Source organism: Caloenas nicobarica, chromosome 2 (assembly GCF_036013445.1).
Source record: "Caloenas nicobarica isolate bCalNic1 chromosome 2, bCalNic1.hap1, whole genome shotgun sequence".
Taxonomy (NCBI): domain Eukaryota; kingdom Metazoa; phylum Chordata; class Aves; order Columbiformes; family Columbidae; genus Caloenas; species Caloenas nicobarica.
This window is the reverse complement of record NC_088246.1, coordinates 51,080,627-51,108,430: the sequence shown is the minus strand read 5'-3', so window position 1 is coordinate 51,108,430 and position 27,804 is coordinate 51,080,627. Positions and strand designations below refer to the sequence as shown.

Sequence of the window (27,804 nt, the reverse complement as noted above, 5' to 3'; positions counted from 1 at the left end):
CAGAATCCCTTATTTGCTGGGGGAGCCTATTAAGAAGTGTATGAAGAAACTTGCTAAAATGAGTTTAAATCAATCTGCTTTGTTAGTGACTCAGAATTATTTTCTTTGTCTAACCTTATCAACATCTTTTGCCCTGTGGGTTGCATAGTACCTACAGAAGAAATGCTGAGTGCGCCCCTGTTAATGGCCCATCTCTTCTGTCTGGCACTTCCATAGGTTTCCCTGGACAGTGGCCAAATTTTACAAAACAAAAGACAAAAACAAAAGCATTCTCACCAAGTACCTATGAAAACCAAAACCGGCAGTAAAAACCCAAAGTGAAACTGGTGGATGAGAAAGGGACCAAGGAGAAGAATAGGACAGTTAGAAAAGAAACAGAAGGATAAAGAGTGACAAAAATAGAGGAAGGAGGCACAGGTGTGTCCTGACCTGCCACGCTGTTGGGAGCCAGAACAGTGGGTCTCTGTGGGCAAGAGGCAAACCTAAAGGAGCACCTTTGGACCAGGTCTCTCTGGCAGCAATTGGCAGCTTTATTCTCTCTTGCCTCTCTGACCTTGGCTTTTGACAGGCCACTTGAGGTTGCTGACAGGGTAACTCAAGTGGTTGGCAGGAGGGATAAGGGAGCTGATAAGTTTTTGCTAGCTGAGGGGAAACTTTGAAGCCCTACTTCAAGTGCTTCTACCTTTTGAAGCTGTCTTTTGTGTTAAATGGAAGCCAAACTGAAATGGAGAGGAATTAATCTGAACTTTTTTCTTGAATAGTTTTCTAACTTAAATGTAGAAACTGGAGGAGACCTGAAGGGGAACCTCTAAGTGCTTCTAATGACTAACTGCTTGGTGTTACATTCAGTCTCCTTCCTATCCTTTGGGTGCATAAAGGCTGCTGTTCCAACTGCTGCAAGTAAGAACTGGCACTTTCAAGGAGAGCTTTGTTCCTTATCTTAAGGGAATACAGCATCATTTGAAAAAACTTCCTTATGATATGCAAGATTCTCTCAAGACCTTTTTCTTGCTTATGACAATAAAGTTCATTTCTAGCTTCCATAGTTGCCTAAAGGATTTGGATGCCCAGTTATTAGAGAATGTCATGGTAATTGGATATCAAAGTATGCTATACAAGTTTGGTAGTCCCATCCTTATTCCTACAAGAGGAGAAATCAAGTTTGTAGTATTGGTTGAGATAGTTAATACTATCTTTTAGAATTATTTATGTAATTGCTATTTCATAACTGCATGTGCAGAATTTTAACCTTGATGAATTCTTTGCCTTCTAAAATGTACTGTGCAGGAAAAGGAGGTGGCAGCAGGGAAAGTATCTTTGTGTCTCACAACTGTCACTTGGTTTTTCTGTCTTCAAGTGCAACTCTAGTTCCTTGCTTGAAGATGAGATGCACACTTCAGTTTTTTACTACGCATTAGGACTTACAGAGAACAAAACTACAAAACTTTGACAGATTTTTCTGTACATTCCTGACATAAAATTGATCCAGGCAATAACTAATGAACACACCACTGCTCAGAAGATCAGATCTGTTTCCTTCACTGTTCTTTCCCTGGGTGGTAGTTGTTGGTAACGCAGTTTGGTTTGATTTTTTTTTTTTTTTTAATTTTCGTTTTATAATTTTGAATTCTCTCCTGTGCTTTAAGTGATGCTGAAACAGGAAAAGAACTCAGATGATACAATTCAGTTTGCTATAGATTTCTCATCTACCCTCACTTTACATGTTTATCTCCTGTTTGAGCACTGGGGCTGAACATGAAAAGTCATTCTGATTACTAGTTTCCCTTTAAATTGATAGGAAGTTAAGCACTCAGCTTTTGTGTGTTGCTATATATGTCCTGATAGGACTATGCAGATATTAAGGTTTCGGGTATTTTGCCAAACAAATAGTTTTATCCTTAATGAGACACACCCATGTGCCAGGTTTTCATGTGAAAGTGCAAAGCAATGAAGTTGCTTATTTATGGAGGAGAGGCTGTATTTCTTTGAGCTTGCATTATTTTTATCATCGGAATTTTTGATAAATGAGTGCAGGATTATTTTTGGATGTTGAAAGCCCTCCCTCCACATGGTGCTCAATAAGCAGAGAACAGCAAATAACACAAATTTGAACTCCTATTGATTTTTGTCTCTTTCAGGAAGGGTCTTTTAACCTGTTCTTTCTGGCCAGGCTTCAGCAAGGTAGTTATGAATATACATAGCTTGACATGCAAGTTACCTAGCAGATGTTTTGCATGTACGTTCAGTGTGATACGTCACAGCTTTTGAAACACACAAGCCAGCTTCATGCCTCGGGTTTGTGTTTATGATTAAAAGATGTTATGGGCCAGGGTCAGAAGAATAAATATGTCTAAGGCAGGATTTCCTAAGCTGAGGTTTTAGTTATCTATGCTGTTGTATTTCTGCAGGCCACTGAAATGAATATGTTATATCCCAGTGGATATTTACAGTGCCGCTTGAAATATCGCGGGAAGGAGCTGCCACACCAAGAATAATTCATACATGTCAGGGCTTCTAAAGAGGATGGTGACAGAAGACTGACAAGTAGGGACACAGTCTGGACATATTGTATTCCTACTGCACAATTGATCCGTGGATGCCTGATGACTGTGGGGCACCCATAGTGTGCTCGGTTTATTTTGTGAGCAGTGCAGAATTGCTCTGTGTGGACGCTGTGTGTATTGGAGGCCTTCTGGACATGGTGCAGCTCTGGCTGCAGAGTATCAAAAAACAACCGGATTACCATGAAGGAGAGGAAGGGTAGTACAGCGCTTCTGAGGCACAGCTTGTTACTCTGAACAGCACAAGGTGCATCATACACTGATGTAAATATTACTTGGGCTCAGGGCTTTCAGGCAGGAGATACTGAAAGCCCAGAGTAGAAAAAGGCAATAATTGAGTTGCTTCTCTCCTCCTATTCCCTATGCATGCATGGGTTGGTTCATTATTTTCTATAAAGTCAATGTGTATTTCCTGAGTTAAGTTATATTCAGCGTAGCGTGTTGTTGTTGTGGTAATGCAAACCAAGTAGCAGAGAAAACAGGTCTGCAATAAACTCAGCAAACTGTGCTGCAATAGATTAGAATAAGAAAAACCTGTCCCTCTTTACTTGTCGCCTCCAACCAAAGGTGCAGAAAGGGCATTTTGTTCCTTCAGCACTACTGAAAACGTCACAAGTGCAAAACAATGTTGTTGTCTACATGTCAGTATTTAACTGTGAACAGCTAGGCAGCTTTTCCAAGCATAGGACATACCTTTCTTCCTCCAAAGGGAAAACGATTCTGACGTCTAAGCAAATATCTGGAATCAGAAACAGTACAATCACATTATTGGCTTGTGGCATGAATACTGAAGAAGTGCGTGGACTTGAAGTTTTCCGGAAAGAATGCATCAAACTTGAGACAGGTCTGCTGTAGTCTGTTATTTGGCTGTAAAGAGCAAATAGCTGTGGCCACATGACATTTCTTCCCTCTGTCTGTGCTTCCTCTGGTACCTTTGAGCTTGACTGTGCTGGTATTGGTATATTCAAGGAAGCACCAGGCAGTTCTCGCTTCCCACATCAGCAGAAGGCAAAATTCTTCCCAGGAAGCGGAGTCCGAAGACCGGCAGCATGCAGAAAAACACGCATTCCTGCATCTTACTGCACAGCTGTGTTGGCTCTGCAGACGTGTGCAGCGTCTCATTGCCACGCTGCAAAAAATGGGAGGTCAGGCCTGGTTTTCATTAACTTGCCATTTGTTTGTGGCAGCTTCCAGTGAAAGTGAAGGTTATTAATGCATGAACACTTATCCAGACTGGACTCTACAGAGAGTTATGGAACAAGTTGTGCTGCTAAATGATCATCAACAGAGTTTTAATTTGTAACCTGGAGAGAAGTTCCAGTGTTGCTGGTAAAGAGCAAGGGGGGAAAAAAAAAAAAAGAGCATGTTTTGCTAGAGAGCTAGATGTACATTTATCTTTTGAAACAGTTGCCTTGAGTTGAGATATTTGTTTAGAGAAAACTGGCTGCCCAGATTTCTACTGGAGAAAATGAGAAGTATTTTCCTTGGCCTGTCCAAAGTTTTACTGACAACAAATATAATCATTCTAGTTCTTTAATGTTGATTTATCATGTTGATAATGTAATGTTGAAGCATTTATTTCAGTGGTGTGAATATTGACATAAATCTGTGGTGATTTGTGTCATCTGAAGAATCTGTGCCACCGTGTCCTTTGAAGGTATCTGCAGTGCCTGGTTGATTGCTTTCAGGTATTCACTGATACTTGGCCTGTGGTCAAGACTACTTTTATTCTAATGCTTTTCTGAGCCGCATCCACAGTTTTCTTTTTTCCCTTTCCCCGCTTTCATGATGGGATGTAAATTATCGAAATGTTTGAATTTGTAGATAGCAAGTTATGTGAACAAATTTGCCTCGGACATCTCTATCCTGCAACGGTCACTAGCAATCCTGGAATCCATGGTGCTCAATAGCCACGACCTATACCAGAAGGTGGCACAAGAGATCACAATTGGGCAGCTAATCCCACATCTGCAGGGGTGAGTGTCTTCAACTGCCACCAGATATGGTGGGTCTTTTTTTTTTTGTCCCCAGATAAGCACAGCATTTGGAGAGAGTGATGTAAAGACTGCCAACCTCCTGTATGACTCCTGCATCCACTACAAGTGGCTGCATGACTGGTAACCATCTTTCTGGAGTTGCTTGCTAACAGATTTTTTTTTTTTCTTTGCACTGAGCTGCCTGTATAGTTGGAAGTGGGGAATGAAGAGCATCCCATAGTAATGAAATGCTTAATGCCATTAGTGTACAGCTGGGGTTGTTTTGCTTGCCAGCCTCTAGTAAGTGTGTAAGACAAAAATTGGTCAACTTTTGCTGCAGGTATATTTTAAAAAGGAGAGGCTTTTTCTTAAACAGTAATGTGTGGTGTTTAAATGGATGGAAACTGCCTCTTGTAGCATAGGGTAATATATCGTGAACCATAGTTATGCTTGCCTCCCAGCTGGGACATTTTCCACTCACCTGAAAAGCTTTTAATACCAGCAGGTTCATTTCCAGAACCCTTTAGAGAAGATTCCCCTTTCTACCTCTAGTTATGGGCATCAGGCAGAAGCTGATTGTCTGGGCTCCTGACATGAGCAGGGGAGGGTCAATGGCACCTCAGGGATGTGATTCATTCCACCTTTCCTGGATGCCGAATCTCCCTCTAGAACATCTTGTCTCTCTTAATAATAGAGACAACCTGGTCATGACCGGTTTGGACTGACTGCCTGACTTTACATGGTTAACATTAAGTACAAACAGTCCTTCCACTTTTACCTTCAGTAACGCAATTTGAAGATCAGTTTCTACAGCTTGTGTGTATTCACATTCTTCTGTTGTGTTTATAATTTTCCAAACAGGACAGACCAAGAAATCCAAACATATACCATAGCGGTAATAAATGCACTTTTCCTTAAAGCACCGGATGACAAGAGGCAGGTAAGTTGGATCTTGTGTATTTGTAGATCTGTAGGAAAAGTGTGTCATATTCATATCTGCAGTTGTTCCAGTCACACTTTTCCTGCAGTTAATTCAAACTGAAACTTGCTCTGTTTTTTCATGCTGTTATAATATCACTCATTTTAATGGAGCTACCTCCATCTGCACCATTATTACTAGGAATTAAGAATTCTTCTGTGGTTTTTTTTAGTTCCCTGTAACCTCACATGAACCATATTGACTGTGGCTGGCTGTAGTATTTATTGTACTGAACTCTTTGCCAGCACAGCTTGTAAAACCAGGCTACTTTTTGGTAAACTGTTCCCCCCATGGATTTTTTAATAAAAATTGCATTCCTTTTGAAAACCAAAATATCTTGCCATGTAAGTATTTAATGACTTTTATGGTAGACTATTTTAAGTTAAATTTAGTGCCAGAGATCAGAAGTCTCAAAAGGAAATGTTTCAAGATTCCTAGTTGCTATTAAATGAGGATGGAATGCCATGTGTTATGAAATAGAGAAGTTTTATCTATATTTATTGAGTCATTAGCCTGTGTCAAAACAGATTTAGTCATTTATTTATTTAACATTTTTGTCACCAAGATCAGCGATGGTAGTTCTTGTGGTGACATTCTGTTAGTGTACAGAACAAGTTCATTGAGAACTGCAGATCAGTTCTGACAAGGACTTTCTTTAGATTTATTTACATTTTTAAATGCTGGAGATTGTTTAAACAAACATCAAAGCCCTAATGGGTAATTTTTCTTTTTTGCTTCAAAAATTACAAATGGGAAAGTAAAATGATGGATTAATTAAAAAAAAAAAAGTCTTTTTTCCCCACTCCGTTTGTCCTTCTACCCCTAATACATTCTTCTGTTATTAAGGGAAGAAGTCACCTCATGAACCAAAATTGGAGTAAGAACTTTCTTTCAGTTTTGACCTAAATCTATGATAAGTCCTTGTAAGAAAACCAAAGGGACTGGTATGATGTGGATGATTACACTGCAGTTAAGGAAAGCATTTAAATCGATGCTAATATCTGAATTCCTTTTTTCCCCCCCTCTTTTTGTAATGCAAAAAGCCAAGAATTTATTTGTTTTCTTTTTTTAATGAGGGCTCCGTTGTTGTTTTGCTTCCTCTGCCACTGTCAAGGACCAAATCATCTAGAGAAACCTAGGTTATTTAAAAAAATATTTATCAAAAAAGACCTGTGAATTTGAGTATTGAAATGATACTGTGAATGTTTGAAACACTTTTTTTTGGCAGTTGTCTGCATTTTTATGGAGACGTGCTGCTATGTAAAATGAGATGGCAAATTGTGTCAAAAAAAATCTTATTCTCATCTGTTACTACAATACTTGTTTTAGAAGAGGCAGCCTATCAGCTGATAATAGCCGTACAGCCTTCTTGGAGACAAAGTTGATTTTGTTGTAGTAATCGATTTTTGTGAATGCTTGTTGCTCCTATCAGTTTTTGGTCCAGTGACAAAAAACAGTATCCCGATAAAGGCTTTTAAAATTACAGGTGCAAGAAAAATGTGACAATTTCATAATCTTCCCCAAAAAGTAAAATAATAATAATAATAATTTCCATTTTTTTACCTCGAATGCAGAAAAGAGCACCTCATATTGTTTACCTGTCCATCCTTTGGCAGTGAATATACTTTGACAAAACCAACCAGTCAGTTCCCTGTAATGTGAAGTATCTCAAGTGCCTGGCACTCCCCCTGCAGCTCAGTTGTGCATTTCCAAAAGGGGTGGAAGCATCTGTATCATTCATTCCTCTGCTGTTATGTGCAATTGAAACCTGCTCAGCCAGAAAAGGCTTAAAACCTAAAGCTGTCTTTCTCTTGTCTTTGCTCCCTTCTTCCTTCCTTATTGTTCCTGTGTTCTGCTGCAGCAGCCTTTATCTGGCATAAAGAAACCAGTCAACATCCATGGCTGCCTCCTGCCTCGAAATGAGAATTATTTTCTTTTTGCAAGCAAATTCTCATCCTGACGCTTGCTTTATTTACGTTGTTTCTGCAGCTGTGTTTCGCAAATCCAACTCTTCATGTTTCATGTAATAGTCTCAGTTTTCCTGTTTTCTAATTTCTTCTTTGTTCTAGAAAAGTAACCAATATGTGCTCTGTATTACTCTTAAACTCTCACAATGATCAGCAGAAATTTTTTAAAAATTATTTCTCCTGAATGTGAACAATTTTTTTGATATGGTAAACATGAACAATATTTTTTATATGGTGCCAGCCTCACAGAATCACAGTACATCCTAAGAATGTCCTTACGCGTGTGTCAGTGTTGATGTGATTTGTTGTGCTGAATTATGTGAGGCTGTGATACTTGAGCTTTATTTCTGATCAATGATCTACTAATTCCAAACATTACCCATTTGTGAACATATAAACAGTGTCTAAACAGCAGTGTGCAATGTTATCCAAATCTTTAAATAGTGCATTTTGAAAACAAGAATTTAAAAATAATTACATGGTGCTAATTACTGTAAGTTGTATGCATTGCATATGCTGGCATATGTCCACATGCACACGCGCATTTCTATCTTGATGGAAAAGATAATGAAACGTAAAAATGAGATATGGGCTTGTAGGTATGATTAAGATTAGACTCATGCTTGGTAAAATATTCCCTCCTATGCATTGTAGGACAGCTTGCAGCGTGGACAGCCAGGATCAGCTGCTTAAGAAATAAAGTAAAAGCATGTTCACCTTGGTAGTGACTTCAGACAGGTCTAGGAAGAGATGTTAATTTAAGACAGAATAGTGGACCAATGTCAACATTGCTACCAAAATACAGGGGAGAAGTATTATTTGCTATGATGAAACAGTATTGAGTTGTAGGCTTATTTACTGAGTGAAAGTTAGAGCACTTGACATTAAACCAGCTAAAATATGAATGTAAATAAGCATGTCGTTTGATGTCTTGTTTTAAAGTTCTGGCTGGATTCCATTCCGTCCTTCCTTCTGTGTTGTTTGGGGAGGGGGAAAGTTGCGCTTTAACAAGTGTGTGTAAATACTCTGTTTACCCCACAGAGGTCTCTCTTGAGATCTTTGTTTCATTGCTAGTTTTGGATCACCAAAGTCTTGAACGTGTGACATATGTTTCATTTTCTTTGCCCCTTTTTTCATAGTAGAGTAATCTGAGTTTGTGACTCCTGAAATAATGCATACAATCGTATAGCTGATATGCTGCTTCATTTAATTTATAAGTAACGCGGCAGAAAGTTATGACCTAAATCCTTCTAAGTCAGTGTTCTACATGTGGCACTAAAATACCTGCTTCTGGCTAATTTTATTTTCTTTTATTTTTAAATTAAAACTAAATCAGGAAATGGCAAACATTTTGGCACAAAAGCAGCTTCGCTCCATCATCTTAACTGTAAGTATGTAACTTCCAAAGTTATTTTATTTTTCACTAGCAGAGAGAAAAAGTGACTCCAGTTTTTGTGTTGATAGGTTTTATCTTAGTATATTTTGATTGCACTTGTATTTTGATATATTTTGAAGCATGTAATATACAAGGTAAAGGTTTGGTTGTTGAATTGGTTTTAAAACTGATTATCAGAAAGGGTATTTTCCCAGTCAAATAAATTGTGGTTTCTTCATGAAAATGTAATACTGGATAAAAGAGTAATACGTCAAGCATTTACTTCCCATGGAGAATGTGAACTTTATTGTGCAGATGAGAGGTTGTCTAAGGAATTTATAGCAAGTCCTCTGTGTTAAGGTTTGGAGCTGATGACAGCTGAGCAAACCACACAGGGCTTTCCATCCTGCAAAATGAACCTCTTGTGTTTATTGGTTCTACCGACTATTCTGTCCTGATGTAAAATTGCACACAATTTGTCACCACTTGCACAAAAGAAGCATGAAATATAGCTTGAAGTGAAGTTAATTAATGTAATATAAAAGACTTGCATCTGCTATAATGGAAAATCAGAGGAATTTTGCCCTTGACCTTAGAGTAGATTGCATCTTCAAGGAAATAAGGAAAAGTGCTCTTTCTCTGTTATGAGATACTAGGCAATGTAAAACAAACCAAACAACAACCAAACAACCTCTCGCTCTTTCTCATTCATTATCATAATTTCAATGGTGCACACAAAAACCCAGAATTTGTTTCAGAGGGCATAGTTTTACACTGCTTGTGTTCATAAGAAATTTGGTATAAGCATATGGATAATAAAGCAAAATTTCTGCAGTGCCTTTTGGCAGACAGATTTGTTTATTCTCTGGAGCTGTACAATATCAGTTGCTGTATCCATCTCCTACTTGATGACTCTTTCCTTATGTATGCTCTGCTGTGTTTAGTGACCTGGATCTGTTTCCCATATAGAACTCCTTGGTGTTTTTAGGCACACCAAGGATTTTTAAATTGTTCCATCAGTTTGCTATCTGCTTTCTGAAGGGGATAATTCTGCACATACAGGGCATTGTATGCTAATATATTTCTGAGCAGTCTTCCTTGTAGAGAGCGGAATTGTCTGATACAGGTAGGACTGTGGTGTGATGTTGACTCCTGCAGCAGCACTGTGTTCGCTGGTTGTGTTGCAGGCTGAAAACTTTTCTGCTCAGGCAGCTACTGTCTTAAATATTTTCTTAATATACTCTCTCTCTCTCTTTTTTTTTTTTTTTTTTTTTTTTTTTTTTAATGCAGAGCTCTAATGCTTTTAGTAAGGAGTTAGTTTTTCTATTTTTCTTTGAAGTGATTTCTCAGTAGTGATTTTTTTTTTTTTATGCCATTTCTCAACATATGCACAGGCTCTATCTAGTGGCCAGAAGGAGAAAGCTTCCATGCATTGTTATTGCGAAGTCCTTTCCCTTAAAGCTACTTATATAGTACCTTGATCAGTAGTGTTACTCCTGGTTTGATTTTCTTTCTTCTGGAGTATACATACAGTTTTGCATAGCAAATGCGTACTTACAGAAATGAAAACACCTGGGTGCACTTGATGAAATTTTCTGATAAGATGGCATTCATGGGAGTCTCTCTTTCTTTGTAGCATGTTATCAGGGCACAGAGGGCCATCAACAACGAAATGGCACACCAGCTTTATGTTCTGCAAGTACTTACCTTTAACCTTCTGGAAGACAGAATGATGACAAAAATGGATCCACAGGATCAGGTAAGTGTCTGGCATGATCTGGTCAGAACAGGAAGAAGACAATTGCTCATTGCTGTGCTTAGAGCTCTTTAAGGAGGAAAAGACACTGCTAGGAATGCTTACACAATTCCTTTTGTTCTTTCTCTCTCTCTGTCTTTGTGAAGCTGGGTTATGTTTTCTGGTTGTTAGAAGATGTACTGGCTATTGCATTCTTTATGCAAAAGTGCAATAAAATGGGCAGAACTTTCTCCTTAGCATGTACCCTGTTTCCCTGAAAATAAGACAGGGTCTTATATTAATTTTTGCTCCAAAATATTTTACTTTTTTACATGTATAGCTGCCTGAACACTATTTAAATTTACTTTTTAATGAACTGTAACTAGGGCTTATTTTTGGAGTAGGGCTTATATTTCAAGCATCTTGAAAAATCATGCTAGGGCTTGTTTTCAGGGTAGGTCTTATTTTCGGGCAAGCAAGGTAGTTCGATGAACTGAGTTTGGTGTCATCCTGAGCTAGAACTCCAAGCAGCAGTCCAGCATTTGTTTCTTTTCTGTACTTCTCAAAAGCAACAGAGATGTATGGTCCTTCCTAAAAGTACTTCTGTAGAGCTAAAATGAACGTTTAAATGAAAACTATGTGGTGTGCTACAATCGAAGTTAATTTGCATTACAATAAGACCTATTTTTGTCACTGGGAACCTATATAGTAGTTGTTAATTTTTATTATTTTTTTTTATTGCTATTGCTTGCTGTGCCCAAATACCAGCTTTGGTATTGTTCATTGTGAAAAAAGAGACACTCCCCTAAGATATTCAAGTTTAAATTTAGAGTCAATGAGCCATAGAGAAGATGCATTTTGTTTCTTTAGTTTTGGGGCCTTTTTTTAGGCCTTGTACAAGGAAGAACCTGATTTCAGTTTTAAGACTTGTGTTAAGATTTGCTGATAATTTCAAGAGAAGGAGGTGGGAGAGTGAGGTGGTTGTAAACAAAAGTAACATGATGCTGTAGGATTTTACCCTTCCTGTTTCTCAAGTTTGAGGCAGGAAAGTTTGACTTTCGGTGACATACACACAGCTACCTAGTGCATATCTCCATAGAGAGTGGCTAACACAGTGTTGTTAGTATTAATGGCAGGATGATTATTGCCATCTTGAGACATTTGTAGTGATGTGTAACTGCACTAATTCCTCTCTTGCCCATTCCTGTGCTGGCAAAAATGGACAGTTACCAAAATGAATGCAGAGTGCTGAGCCATTTTAATTTCAGCCAGCAAAGTACTTAAGTACCAGCTTAATTTGAAATGTGTGAGATCTCTTAGATTCTCTGGTTTCATGCCTGTGGTTAAAATTAAGCGTGCAGTTAGTGGCCTTGCTAACATGGGTCTAGTTTCTCTAAGCCAAAACTTAAGCATGTGCATATGAGCCCCACAGATGTGAAGACTTTGGAAAATGGGAACCACAAAGTCCTTCTTGCTGACTGTCTCTCTGAGTATGAAGTGGGGAATTTAGTCAAAGAAAGGTTGGGCAGTGGAGAGAATACAGTGTTTCAAAACAGCTTTTACGGTACTGGTTATTGAAGTGAAATGTAAGTTATTTTAACCGATTTTTTTTTTTTACCTTGTTTTAACATAGGCTCAACGAGATATCATATTTGAACTCCGAAGAATTGCATTTGATGCAGAAACTGAACCTAACAACAGTAGTGGCAGTATTGAGAAACGCAAATCTATGTATACTCGAGACTATAAAAAACTTGGATTTATTGTGAGTATTTTTGTGTGGTGGTACACTGAAAGTGGGCGAGTGCATCTGTTGTAGTACATCCTATAATAAGTCACTTCTCTTACTTGGTCTTCTGGCTATTTCCTACAAGGGAAATGCATAGTTTCTGTGGTTGTGTGGTTGGTTTTTTTGTTGTTATTGTTTTGGTATATGTTGTGTTCGTTTGGTGGCAGTGTTGGTTGGTTGGTTGGTTTTGGGGTCCTTGTTTTGTTTTTAAATCTTGTTAACTCCATGTGATTGCTTTAAGGTTAGGGTTAATTGGAAGAAATAACTGAGGCTGAAGCACATAGTTTTGCATGACATGCTGTAATTAAAATCTCTTCTAATGATATCTTGTATGAACAGGCATTGTCTAATGGATCTGTGGCAGACCTGTAAAGTATTGTGGTCTGTTTGTAATGATGTGGACTGAAAAGCTAAATAAGTCTGAGGTAGGATTCTATGGTATTTACTTGTAGGGCCTTGTGTCTTGAACTCCTTTCATTTTTGAGTAGAGGATGCAGAATCTCTTATCCTGACTCAATCAGACCAATTGCAGTTCTGGTCTTGGCTGAAACTCTGTTGGTGAACAGAGCACAATCTGGTTAAACTGTTACATACATTCATATTAATGAAGAATATGTATTTTTTTCCCTTCTGGAAACAGAGCATGCACACGTACACTGCAATCAGTATCTTGATTTATCGTTTACTTTAGGTTAGTATGCAATTTTCTTTCTCCTTAGGTAAAATGGTATGCTTTGTATCTTATGTGACTCATTACTTTTGCTCTTGGCTTGGCAAATTTACACTGAATATGGTACAGTAGCCACAGTTATAGACAGGGTGGTTTTAAACACTGGTGCAAGCCGAAGCTCGCTGTGCAGTTTGAGCGCTCTGCTCAGCTCTGTGGAGTGGGGCTCAACATTGTCCAGTTCCCTTGTGGTTTTGGGAGGAGGCTTTCTGGGTTCTGACAGTTGTTTTCATTACTGATGAGTGAGGAAAAATTACTGCTGTCTTAGTGTTGTTATATCTGTAAGGAGTTGTAAGTAAATAGGCTGAAAGGGAGGAACTTGGCATTTTGGGCTGGTAGGCATGATAGTAAAATTAGGGCTTTGAAGAAGCTTTTGAAATTTAATGTGGTTTTTTGTTGTCCGTGAATCTGTTCTCCGTTCCTGTGTGATTAAAGTCCATTGCTATCTCAACTTCTGAGATGGGCAGCCTCTATGGTGAGATAAGCAGAGGACTTTGTGCCCTCAAGGCCATAACTAAAGGAAAAATGCCAGGCTCTGGCTTAGAGACCAATGGGCTGGATATAGAGCCTCCAGCTTGTGGTGAATGAGAACAGAGGTGGGGGTCACTGTCATAGGAGGAGGAAAAGTAACTGGTGGCAAAGAAAGAAATGGTGACAAACACAGAAGGAATGATGGGGTCTTCTAGAGTTGGGGGACTGTAATACAGAGATTGTGGCATATGGGATAATCAGAGAGATCAAATTTAAAACAATTGTCCTGTTGTTCAGGCCGATCACTTTCAGATATCTGCTGCTTGCTCTGGCTTTATGAGATGTTGAAGACTCTCAGCTCTCACAGCCATCACTTGCACCTAAGTATCTAGCACCTCTGAAAATCTGATCTTGCTTCCTTCAAGTTGGAACTGGAAAACTCTGCATGTAACAGAGCATCCAGCAGAAGCTGAACTGGAACTAGCCAACAGACCTGAATTCCAATCCTGTTTTTCTGCTGCTTAACAAGGACTACAAATCACTAGTTTTGCAGGCTGGCACTAGTTCTTCCAATGCTTTTGTTTGTCCTATGGGATATGTATTGATTCTGCAGAGCTGAAATTATTAGCAATGGCACGTTTTAGCTGATAGGGTTGTGAGGAAAACACTTGGTGTGAATCAAAATGTGTTCCTGTCTTGTCTGAGTTTGCAGGAACTCTTTTGCTGTGCCTGTGCAGCAGGGACTTATCTGTTATCCTTATTACTCTCACATGGGCTGTTCATTGGGAAACCTACTGAAAATACGCCAACAGTTGTCAAGGGTAACCGCACCACTGTTTACTATTTAATTCTGATAGCCTTGCACAGGGAAATGGGGAGCAAAGTCTAGGAGGGAATGGGAGCTGGGATCAAAGCAATGAAGAAAATGTGGGGAAGGCATAATGGGAGATAAGAAAAAATATGGGAAAATGAGGTGTGAAAGGAGCACCATAGCAAGGGTCTCAATGGGAGGCAGGTTATCCCAGTAATGGTGTAATGGGGCAATGTACAAATAATAAAAATGTTACTTGTGAGCTGTGAGGAGAGTTATTCTACTCTTGTACAGAAGTTTTATTTAGAGCTAAGAGTACAGGTGACCCTGCATGTACAACTTGATGATCTCCAGCCTTGGAGATGGGCTGTGCTCTGACTAGACCTCGGTTAGTCTGGCTGCCTTTACCCCATCTACTTCTTTTCAATCTATCAGTAAAGGGTCTTCAATACTTTAATAAATCACAGGTAGAGGGATGAGTTAGCAAACTGATTTGTGCTCTGAAAAATGGGAGGTTTCCCTTCCCCCTATTTGGTTGTGTGGCACAAGAAGAAATCCAGCCAAATAAGAGGCTGCCTTCAGATGCCAGTCTTCACTGGTGGTGGTGGTCAGGATGCTAATTTATTGAACTGATTAAACGTTCTTTCCGAGGGGGAGAGCACAACCACGTCTAGCTGTCAAGTTGTTCCTGGGCTGCTTGTTCTCTTTCTCTATGTGAAATGCAAGAATTCTGTTCATTTCTCTTGGCCACATCAAAAAGCTTTGCCCCACTACAAATGTAATGTCAACAAGAGACAAAGTCCAGATGTGGTTTCAAAAGTTTACAATATCATTAGTAAAACTGCATAGTTAGAGACCTCCATCCAGTTAAAGAAACCACAAGGCCTTTCCAGATGGTTGTGATGACCCATGCGAAGTTTATTATAGGCAAAGAGATTTTCAGATGAGACAGTCTTGGACGTTTATTAAAATCCTGATGAATACAACAAAAAATGACCCAGTTAGGAGATATAAGATACACTCCACCCTATTGAATTGTTTTCCGAGTCAATTGCAAATTAAATAGCCTGAATTTCTTCTTTCCCTCCTCCCCCTTTTAAAATCTTTTTTGGCAGGGAAATCCCAACCAATGTTTATCCCTGTCAATTCTTATAGTAGGAATAGAGTTTTGTAGACTTTCAAATAATAACATAGGTCAGTGTTAGAGATGTTTAAAACATAAAGCCACGTATATTGGTAGTGATAAATTAGTCCTAAAATTCCTTATCTTTTCAAATGATTTAGTTTTGTTGAGCTCATCGAAGGTGAAGCTTTTAAAGTTTTCTTGCATTTGAGTAAACTTAATTCACATAACCAAGTCAGGCAATAAATACAACTTAAGAAACTGATCTCCTGTACATTTTCATCGGAATTCTTTAAACATCACTACCTGTCATTTCTAAGTTATAGTGAATGTGTTTGTTTAGAGGCAGATCTGACCAAATTCTAAGAAACTTAAATAGGTCAAAAAGTTGGGGGAAAAAAAAGATCTCATCCTAGAACAGTTTTTCTTAAGCTTGCAGTGTGCAGAGCTTCTGAGGTTTTTTGTTTGACTTTTCTTCAATGGAATATAAATGGTTTGTAAGACTGCGAAAAGTCAATATGGAAAGTGATATAATAATTCTATCATGACACACTGGAATTTATTAGTGTAGCAAAATAAAATGTGGGTTAGTACAGGAGATATGAAGTCAGTAAGGAACTGGCTGATAAAAGGTGACAATTAAAAGGGAAATAGAGAATGGTGGAATGTTCTTCAAAAGGGAGTCATGGACTTGACTTTCAAAATATTAGTGGTGGCGGCATAAAGGAGTCATATGCTGATGAAATCTTCTTATGAAGCAAATCTGGGAGGCATCAACGAAAGAGCCACTGTGTTGTTCACAAATCAGATGACCTTTTGGATTAGAGAAATAGAAATGCAGTTTTATTCACTGATACAAAGTGCAGTGGTGTTCATTTAGGACCACTTCAAGAATTTCTTCTGTATGCAAACATCTAATCTATGAGAAAAAAGAGACTGTGCAATGCAGCCATAAAATCAAATGTTAAGCTAGGATATATCTGGAAGGACATTTTTATAGCAGCTAAACTGTTAGGGCCATTTTCTGCATTTCTGAGACATCATCTATTAATAGAACACTGTACAATTTTAGTAACCTATGCAGTGACTTGTGGACTGATTCAGTCATAGAATCATGGAACAGTTTGGGTTGGAAGGGACCTTCAAATGTCATGTAGTCCAACCTTCCTGCAGTGAGCAGGGACATCTTCAACTAGATCAGGTTGCTCAGAGCCCTGTCCAGCCTGGCCTTGAATGTCTCCAGGGATGGGGCATCTACCACCTCTCTGGGCAACCTGGGCCAGTATTTTACTACCCTTGTTGTAAAAATTTTGTTCCTTGTGTCTAGCCTGAATCTCCCCTCCTTCAGTTTAAAACCATCACCCCTTGTCTTGTCATAACCGACCCTGCTAAAAAGCCTCTTCCCATCTTTCTTATTGGCCCCTTTTAAGTACTGAAAAGACACAATAAGGTCTCTCTGGAGCCTTCTCTTCTCCAGGCTGAACAACCCCAATTCTCTCAGCCTGTCCTCATAGCAGAGGTGTTCCAGCCCTATGGAGGATGAGTGCAGAGGGTGAGACTTGTGCAGTGATGAGGGAGTTGTCTTTCAAGAGGTGACTTAAAATGATTGGCTTCTTTAGCCCACCAGGCTGAAGGCTGTGGAAATATCAAGTGTGTGAATGCTGAGAAGGAGGAAGTCATATGTAAGCTAAAAGGCAGGGATGGCAATCAGTTTATGGAAAAGATTTTTTGGTTGGAATGATGAGGACAAAAGTCATTGCTAGTTTAAAGACGGAGCTTTGATCCTTTATGAAGAGTTTTATATACTGTGTTTGACAATGGTGGATCCAGGAAACAAAACACATGAAAACTATATGGAAAAACAAACAAACACACACACACACAAACTCAAGCAAAAACAAACAAACAGAAACAAACAGAGGATGGCTTGGAGAAGTCTGAAAGTAGACATGAATAATTAGGTGGATAATGACTTAAATGGCAGCATAGCTGACTTGTTGGATATTACAAATACTTTCTGATGTGAGGAGAAGTAGCACCAGAATAGATAGTTTGGAGGATATTTCTTGTAGAGATCTCTGAAAAGAAACTTAAAAAATAGTTGAGAGTTACTGAAGCATGCCTTAGGCAGAACATAGATCTGATGAGCTTCTGAGATTTCTTCCAGAATTGTCTTTCTCTTCTTCATGTCCCAGATGAGCAGCTTCTTTTGATCTTATTATTCAAAAATCCCTTGTTTCACATCACAACATCCAAGTAGGGCCCTGAAGATAAAAACAATTCAGTTTTCTCATGGGTTTTTCTGTGGTGCTTCTCATTGTCTCTTTGAATAGTTCCTTAGCTGGAGCCTACGGATAGTGTTGCCCATTTAGAGATTAAGGGAAGGTTGGTTTGGTTTTTTTTTCCCCCCCGCCCTGTGACTTTTCTGGCTAAGGAAAGATGGTCAGGATTTTATATTGCAGAACACTTTCTGCTTTTCTCAGTATGTGTTTCCTGTTACACCTGTGTGAGTTAATGTCAGCAGAGCTGAGTGCATCAAGTCAGGCATTTGGGAAATGAAGAACATACAGTTAATGTCTTGCACATTCCAGTCTTTAAGTCTCCCCTCTAGATAGGCTAAGTCTGTGGCTGTCTAAACTGAGAGGTTTGACCTGAAGTTTAGGTTGTTTCTGTTCCACCAGCAAATGTACTTGTTCAGGATATTACCTTTGCAGGCAGGAGTCATCTGTGTGTCAGAGTGACTGTAGTGAGTCAGGTTTTTTTTTTCTCTCCAGAGCAGGTGAAACAGACATTTTACTGTATAAAACAGAGAGTCCCTATGTTGCTGTCGCCAAGAATAACTTAAGACCAAGTCAGTAGCTGCCTGGATAACTATCTAGAGTGATTTATTCCCTTGGATCCATTTTTATTTCTTCCCCGTATGTTTATTCCTGCAGCTATCTCAAACAGAAACCCCTCTCAGGCTGTCTTCTGTATGACTTTTATCTCCTTTGACAAATTATGATTGGGCAGACTAACCTTCTCCTTTATGTCGTGATATATCCCCAGAGGAAATCCCTTCTCTGCGCTGAAAGGAGGAGGTTATCAGTGACATAATTTGTAATAATGTAATTAATATTTTGTAATGCTTACCAGCAAGAGGGGCAAACTCACATGACAGCAGCAAGTGCGGACATACTCCAGCCTCTAACTGCTGTCCTTGCTGGGACACCTTTCTGGGTTTTGCTAACTCTGTCTTTAGGCTGCTTCTGAGCTCGCTCCCTGAGCTATGGTAGCTTGGAGGCTCCTTCTTCTGTTGCAGTCTCCTTGCTGTGCTATCTCACTTTCCTTTGTGACACCTTATCTCCTCTGGCCTTTCTTTCCCTCATCTTTGGTTTTCATTTCCCACTTCCCTTGGGCTCCTTATTCCATTTTGATCTCAGGTTGGATCTGTCTCTTTCCAGCACGGTGGATCGGTGATCTCCGTTACCTCACTCATTCAATCTCCCTGAATTTCCTCTTTTTCCACCCCTACTCCCTCCTCTTGGTGTGGTTCTGCTCTGGGTTTTCCCTTGCCTCCCTCTCTCCACCTCCTCTTCCCACCGTGTTTGTTCCTCCATCAGTATAAAGCCAGCTCAGTCAGGTGGCTCTCATTTCCAGCCTTTGCACTGAAAGTTGTTAGGACTTTATAAAGACAGACCCAAACTGCATTTTTCCTGTGTTTTATTTTCAGAAATGGATGGTCTGGGTTTAGCTGCAGTGTTCCAAAGATCAACGTTTGCCCCAGCATGGAAAACTTCAGTTGCCGTGATAAGTGCTGTCCAAGTTATTAACAACTGAGAACAAGACGTAGTAATGAGAAGTGTTGGGCAACTGTAATAATGGTCAGCACTAAGAGTCGCACCTCTAACTGACCTGTAGACAAAATGCTTTCCTTTTCATTTTTCTAACAAAGTGGGAGGTTCTGACTTGAATAGCTCAACTGTAGTTAGATTCATTTGTTTCCTAAACATATGGTGTTAATTTTGCTTATTATTTTGGGCTTTGAAATAGTTGCATCCTAGTTTTGAAGAATTTAACTTAAACTGGTGATTTATTGTAACCTAATACTAATGGCAAATTATATGACCACAGATTTGAGGAATGGGTGTACTTAGTATAGTATGTGTGTGTATTAAAAGGAATTTCATGTTTCTATTGATAGAAAGGCAGTCGATAAATACTGTGATTCCTGTGTGATAATCATTCAGCCTTTATTACTGACTCTGAAAGGAGTAGAATCAGAGTGAAATCTTGCGGTGGAAGGGCAGTGCACAATGTAGTAGTCAATTAAGCAGTAAATTGAGATGGGATCTAAAAAGGAAGAACTGGGTTGGGACGCTATGCCCTGCAGGAGCATAGTCTAGAATTAATAGTCAGTAAATTTTCTGGAGTTGTTAACGTCAGCTAGATCTGTGAAGCCCCTTTGTTCCAGCTGGACATCTGGATTAATGGTTGCAGTCTGCCAGGCTAGAGAGGATAAGACTTTCCTAGGAGGGAGAGAGTGAGATGGACAGAAGCAGAGACCCCATGTGACACATTTACTTAGCTACTCTTGTTGAAGACCTGAGGTCATCCTTTTTCTTGCTAAAAAAGGAAAACCTTGAGTGTTTGAAGTCTTAAAAACTATTTATGAGTTGTAGGAGTGGGAAAGCCCAGAACAAGAAGCTGAAGTTTTGTGTTTTGGGGACTAAAATATGGAACTGGTGTAAAATGCTGAAAAACTCATCTAAAATGTCTTGAGTAGTTGTTTTCAGCTGTTCTGTTCACACGTCTCTGATGTTTCCTTCTGTTGGTGTCATTCCGCGGTGATGGAAAGTGTTGCATGGTTTATCCCTTGGGGTAACTTTTCATCTATAATAAAAGTAATGCTTTCTTACATTCAGATTCTCTTGTTGGCTTTGGCAGTGGCAGAGGATCATTTTTGGGGTGATATGGTCTGTGTGCCAATCTACATCTGATCCTTTTTTGAATTTTAAATTGATAAGAATTGTTGACTTAATGGTAGAACAGCATAGATGACAGGTTGTCTGTACTACTGACAACGATTTGTAGTTTTCCATCCTTCTCCACTCTCTCTACTCCCATATCCCTCTCTTTCCCTATCTACTGTTTCAAAGCTCGTGAAATCACTTGTTGGTAAAATAATCAGTTTGAGATGATTTCATTTTGCTGAGCTCTTCAAATATGCAGTGGCTGAGGCTGCATTGTCTCAAGGCAGAAGTGTCTGACCCTCAGTTTGGTTGCCATATATCTATATGTAACAATGGCCCACCCTGAAGTAAAATCCTTTATCATTAAATAATGATAGCTAATAATTAAGCACCACGCAGCAGAGCAGAAACCATGTCTAATGGTACTTCACCAGAAAGGAGATTCTTCTTACCTCTCGTTGTAGTACATAGTTCATAGGTTTGAGTGTCCTTTTTATTAACATTTACCAGAATTACATTTCTGGATGCTAAGACCAGGAAAATTATATGGTCTACACTTTGCCACTGAAATTCCGTTTGATATTGAACCAGTGGGGTAAGACAGGAATATATATAGTATTTTTTTCTCTCGTTTTTACCCTTATGACCACTAGAGGTTGCTCTTTTCCATTGTTTGCAAGTTTCACTCTCTTCTGTCCTTCAGTTTTGAAGCTGAATTTTTTTAGCGGATATTTTAGAAATAAGTTATTGCTGATTTATTCCTCAGGGTAAGTTTTGGAAGGTAAAGGCTAATACTACATATTTATTTCTAGATGTTATGAGAGATTTATGGTTGTATAGTGGCTGTTACTTGCAGTATTTGATGACGTTTTAACTGAAAAGATATAGAGATTAATATGATTGTATTTGCTTTCTTACATACTTATTTGAAAGTACTTGAGACAAAACAGTATTTGAGGACCAATTCTGTCGTTCCTGGTTTTAGAGAGTAACATTTTTCTGTATAATCCTTTTGCTGTGTATAGGAATATCTCATGAACAAGATCTAGTCTCTGGGAATAACAGCCCAGGACCTCATGTAACATTGATCTTAAACTAGTGAAAACATCTAAACTGGTGTCAAGGTTTGAAATGCTTGTGTATTTCACTCAGATTGTCTGCATCAGAGGTGCAACACCACCTTGAACTAGAAGAACAGGTTGAATGTTTTTAGAAAAAGGCAGAAATAAGTCTATAAAGCCTCAATTAATTTTCTTCCCTCTTTGTCACACTTAGTTACATGCATGTGCAGTATTTCCTCTGTCTGTCTCAGCTTTTCTCCTCCTTTACGCTTTGCTCTGCATTTCCGTCACGATCTGTCTCTCTTGCTTAGCTCTAAGCTGATAATGATAGTCCTCCTTCCCATCTGGCTTGGTTTCTGCCCTACCACTATTGTTCGTCTTCTTCCTCTAAGCCTCCCCACTCCCCAACGCCTGACCTTGACCCTTTCCTCTCACTATTGCTGTATGTGTCCTTAGCTTCTCTTTCCACTCCACTCCTGGTTTGCTTTTTCTCTAAACCTTGAAGATGTGGCCAGGGAATGCTCAGGACAGGCAGCATCTTCAGAAAAAACTGAACACTCCAAAAAGACTTCTACATTCAGTTCATCCTGAGTTTTTATAATGTGGCAAAATGTAGCCCATGTTCCAGAGGAATTTCCAGACTGACACAAGGACAAGTCTTTTACAAGAAAAACTTCTAGTTTAGTATAGTGCGAGAGAGCTGGAGTTTCTTGACAAACAGTTGTGTAAAAATTGATCTAATAAGATCAATACAGTGTTCAGTAAAATATTCCTAAAAATGATCAAATAATTTGCTGAAACTTGCTAAGGCATTTGAACCTAAAGGAGATGCTAGGCATTCTGTCCTGGCACTTAAAATACAGGGTGTTTCGAAAAGATTGACCCAGTATGTTACAATTACACAAAAATTACAAATGGTCTAATAAGTTAGGAAGTTTTAGTAACCTTTTTATAAATGCTCTAGGTTTCCTCCACCTGCTGTATGGAGAACATCGAGAAAATAGTTGATAGCTTGTGGTTGCAGAGATAGGGTGATTTCAAATAAGTGTCAGACAACCTAAACTGCAGGTGACACAACCAGTTTTACTTGTAATTTAAACTTCTCTTTCAACCTTCCATTTGCTTTTGACGTCTTGCTGCCCTCACGTTTCTGTGAACGTTACTACTTGATAGATCTCTGGCAGAACAACCACAAGAAGAGGTACTGAAACCTGCATTAGGGAGGTGAACAAAATGTGTGAAGTACAAGAAAAGAAAAACAGAATGGAAGAGGAAGGAAATATAAATGAACAGATGATAATATTAAAGATGTAACTAAGAGTTTTACTAGTCCATACTGGCATTTGGAGGAGCCACAATCAGTAAGCCCAGCTGTTAATTTTGCTGTTAAATTTCCTGAATCTATATGGAGGTAAATCAGTCTGAAAAGGGATTTTAAAATTTTATTTCCTATTTTAAAAAAGTCTCTAGTTCACTTGTTGGAAAACAAAGGAATGTTTTAATTTTATTAGCTTAATATTTTAGTTTATTTTACAGTAGGCAGCTCGACTGGCAGTCTCACAGAATGTTTTGGAAGTGAATACTTAGATCATCTCTTTATACTAATGCTGAATGTCTGCCAGGATTGGTTTGGTGGGTTTTGTTGTTGTTGTTGTTTTTGCGGGTTTTTTGTTTTGTTTTGGTTTTTTGTTTTGTGTGGGGTTTTTTTTAATATTCACTTGAAGATAGAAATCGTTGATATACTGTATTTATACGGCTTGATATTATTTGTAGTACAGCTGAACCTCATTTTAAAAGCAGGGTGCTAGTTTGTAAAACTGCACAGCAGAGGGCACTAGCATCAAACCAGAGGTAGGCTGTTCATAAATGTTCAACAGCTCACTTGCATGGGTACAGAATCATTTCAGCCTTAGAAATAGGAGAAATAACTAACTGTTCTGGGCTGTAAATTCCCATTTCTCAGTTGAATGCCAGCAGATGTTTGATGTGTAGGCTAAATGATATCCACTAGGGCAAGAAAAAGTTACATGATTTGGCTTGCATGTCGCAGTTTGCTATACAGTACACTGTAAGTAGAGTTTCTTTACTGTCTGGCACTTACTGGTGAGGTCTTTTTTTTCCCTCTGAAGTAGTAGTTTGTTCCTGTGTCTGAGTGTTTTTCAGCCTTTTCTAGGCTCCATGATGGGGAGGCTTTCTTGCAACGTGGATTTTTAGAGGGTTGGTTTGGGGTTTTTATGTGGGTGGGTTGGTTGGTTGGTTTGTTTTGGTTTTCTTTGGTGGTTGTTTGTGGTTGGTTGGTGGCGTCGGGGGGGTGTTGTGTTTTGTTTGTTTGGTTGGTTGGTGGTTGTTTTTCCCAGCAGTCTCTGCATATCTGTAAAAAATCAGATTTTGTAAATGTAGTTAAAGATGTGATCAGAAAAAACTTACGTTTGATTGCCAGCTCAGGCCAGGTTCTGCAAATGTGAGCAAGAGCAGCAAAGCATCAATCTCTTTCCAAACCTGAGAGGCAGAAATACGGAAATCGTGGAGGTGTCACACAAGCTTATTCTCACTGCCACCTTGTGCGTGGTGCTGTTAGGAGCCCATAGATGTGTCACCTGCTGCCTTCTTTCCCATAAGCGTAGTCTCGTAGTGTTAAGTTACTGTTTGCGATAAATTAAGCATTCCACAGTTTCACATTGTGCCATGTATTTCATATAATCATAGAATCATTTTGGTTGGAAGAGACCCTTAAGATCATCGAGTCCAACCATAACCTAAATCTAGCACTAAACCATATCCCTAGGAGCCTCATCTGTATGTCTTTTAAACACCTTCAGGGATGGTGACTCCACCACTTCCCTGGGCAGCCTGTTCCAATGCCTGACAACCCTTTTCGTAAAGAGATGTTTCCTAATATCCAATCCGGTGTGGAGACGTGGGACTATGTTGGAAATAGGATTGCTGCACACCGAGGCTTGTGGCTGAAACTCCATTCTCCATGCTGACATCTAGATTTACTTGAGACCTTCAAGTCAATGCGTGGCTGTGGGGGAGATCTTCTCTGGTATAACTTAGAGAAGTTTAAGCCCCAGAGCTAATAAATTTCTTCCTTTGAGCCCCTGAACCCCTTGGAGCAGTGGAAGGAAGCAGGGACAGGTACCTGCTGAGCACAGGCAGGGGACAACTTGGTTGCCCTTCATGTACGTGAGTGGGACAGAGCTGGCCAGGATGTCTTGGGATGCGACCCCCGAGGGAGAGGAGTGATCTCCTCTGGCCACAGGCACAGATGCTGTCAGGTGACTGCGTATCTTCTCAGCCAAGTGTGATTGCAGGGTGGAATAAATACTGGAGAATGAAAAAAAAAAAAAATAATAGAGATGAGTGATAAAAACTGTGAATTGATCAGTAAATCCAAACAAAGACAATGCGTTTTTGTTCATAATCAGGCTGTGGTCTGCTGACCTAGAGTGCTAACAGAAGGAGGGAAGAGGATGACTGCTGTTTGAAGGAATCAGCTTTTAAATGGCTGGGAGAAAACCTAAGAGACTTTATTGCCAAAAATCAGTCAGTTTGTAACCAGGAAAGCTTGACATCATGACATGCACAATGGATGGTATCCATGTATTAGAAGAGCTACTACGTTTATATGAAATTAGTATCATTGCTCTGAGCCAATAATCACACAGAAAGAGGCTCCTGAGTCAGATGCATCATTACAGTGACCAGAAACTGGGGCCAGGAAATCTATATGTTAAAGCTGTTCGTGTTTGCCATGAAGCTGCATGTGAATTACCAGGATTGTCAGGAGCTCTGGGTCTCTAACAATTCAATTTGCACACTGTTGAAATGAATAAACCGGTCATTTACCATATACTGCTGACTTCCTCATAGCTTTAGTCCTTCCAGAGAAGAAAAGATTCTAAAAAGAAACCACTTTTTGATGGGCTGCCAACCTTCTTTCACCTTTTAGAATCACTTGAAGAATGAAGTTAAAAACTAATTAGAATGAAATGTCTGTATCTATGTGTCTATGTGAATGGACTAACTCTGTAGAATCTTAATCTTTTTGTATTTTGATTTTTTTTTAATACTTCATATGATCATTTTGTGCTTATTATAAATTTTAGTCGCAGGAATCATCCTTTAAATCAGTTTCTTAATGACAAGATAAGTTCTGTTATTTTGCAGAGGGTAAAAGTTTTGTGGTGTTTTTTTTCATTATTTTACCTTTCCAATATTTATAATTGTGAAATTGTAAAGTAAAAATCTTAAACTCCTTGTGATTTTAAAAAAGTATGTCTCTTCTGAAGAAAATCCACTAACAAATGTAAATACGCTAATGTAAAATTAGGGGCAATGGACCATTTCTGGCATATTTTTAATCTCTTATCTATGAATTCACTACATTGTTTTCTTGTTTGCTGCTCATTAGCTATGTGCAACCCAGTTCTAAACTTGTGGGGGCAGGCAAGCTTCATGGATTTGGGTGTAGTACACCTGAGCAGTTTGTTTCAAGTGTATTGTAACGGCAGAGTTCTAATCCCTTCGCTTAGAGGTGATCTTGGACATCTTTCTCTGGATATTATGCACTGCACATGCCTCAGAATTTGTGTGCAGAAAAAATGAGATGAAGAAACAGCCCCCCCCCCCCCAACTGGTCAGATATGATATCTTTTCTTTTGTAGTGTGTGCTTCATCTGTTTCACAAGGCTTGATTTGGATAGCTGCTTCCACACAAACGCTGGCTTGATACTTGATGGTAGTTTTGTGAAACAGTGTAAATTCAATTTAATGTTAATTATTGCAAATAGTGGGGTTTTTTTTTACTCCTATGTGATATTCTAGTGTATGCAATGCATGCAAACAGATATGTATGTTACTTCAGTGTACATATCGCTCTGTTTCCCCTCCTCTCATTCCTCATGTTTTTTTTTCCTGTTGTGAGATTTAAAGGACAGTAAACAGCATTGCATACAAAGTATCTATATTTTCTTCAGTTATAAAGAATTAGACATTCTCTTTGAATATGTGATTTCATTAACTTAGAAGTTCGAATGAATTAGAAGACAAGGAGGAGAAAAAGTGACTCATTTGTGAATAACTGAATTATTTTCCCAAATTAAAAATGCCTTTGTATCTGAGTTCTGAATATTTTGATTGTTCGTTGGAGTTGGCTTGTTACACAGCCCATACATAAGCAGCAAAGGTATGTGTTCATATAAGAATGCCTTAATTTTAAAAAAATCTTCCTACATTTTGGTACAGCTCCATCCTCTTATTGATGTCTGTCTGGAGGAAACTGGAATCAGAACAGAACAGTGCCCAGACATGCACAACATATCTGCATTTTACAGAGCACAGCTCTAGCCACAAGGGCTTCAGATTCCTGTGAAGAGAGGCAAAGAAAAATGGAAGTTGGATGAACTGAAACTCCCCAATGAATGGATCCAGTGATTTTTTTTGTCTCTCTTTTAAATTACCTCGCTACTGAGGACCCATGAGGGTATGCTATAGGATCGGCATAAGCTATTGTTGACTTAAGACAGAAGCATGGATTCAAAGGTTTTGGTCCTTTTTTCCAAACCCATCTCTGACATCTACAAAGCCCGGTTGTTTGTACTCAAGCAGAGGGAAGATACGATTGTCGAGCTAGTCATGTTGTATAAGGGGCTTATGTCCAAAGGTAGCTAAAATATCATCGGTGTTGACAGCTCCTTTACTGTAGATTAGTTTTCAGCTTGTCCTCTGTGGTTACTGGAAGCTTGACCTGGTCACAGGTAATAAAAGAAGCGGCAGCTCCGTAGTGGCAGCACGCTTTTTGCCTAGGACCGAGTTCCGTACGCCTCGCCGCGGATGACATTTCAGCTCAATTCCCTGGTTTTAAATTTCCACAGCTGTTATATCTGGCTGCCAGGCAGCCAGTAGGTTCACATGGGTGATTCATTTTGAACTGGTGTTTTCTCAGACACAGGGCTGACTTCTCTCTACTCTTTATTTGAACTAAACACAGCCTGGCCCTTTCCTTTTGTACAACAGCCATTTTAGTTTACTTGCTTGAAAAAGAAAAATGTGAAATCTTTCTGCAGGAATATCTAAAAGGAGAGTAAGATCTATCCCAACTTACTTTTGTGATACTGGCACTGGGTTTAGGTTCCTTGCAAAGCTCACCATTCTCAAAGCAACACAGTTTGTAAGGATGCAGGGATGTCATCAGCCACTGCAGTCATCGTTATTAATGAAGTTCCAAGGGAAGTATAATTCACTGCACAAATGGAGACCCAGTCTTCTTGTTCTG

The 27,804-nt window shown here is 39.1% G+C and overlaps 1 protein-coding gene across 3 annotated transcripts in view; it reads left to right on the top strand.

Annotated features, from left to right (window-relative positions):
• The window catches only part of ELMO1 (engulfment and cell motility 1), a 316,062-nt gene that overhangs the window by 107,809 nt on the left and 180,449 nt on the right, over window positions 1-27,804 (top strand). For all 3 annotated transcript variants that reach the window (XM_065628523.1, XM_065628524.1, XM_065628522.1), the window contains exons 10-14: window positions 4,386-4,537; window positions 5,399-5,477; window positions 8,820-8,870; window positions 10,495-10,617; window positions 12,227-12,358. In XM_065628523.1, coding sequence (XP_065484595.1) covers window positions 4,386-4,537; window positions 5,399-5,477; window positions 8,820-8,870; window positions 10,495-10,617; window positions 12,227-12,358 — 537 coding nt within the window. The remainder of the gene's footprint in view (window positions 1-4,385; window positions 4,538-5,398; window positions 5,478-8,819; window positions 8,871-10,494; window positions 10,618-12,226; window positions 12,359-27,804) is intronic.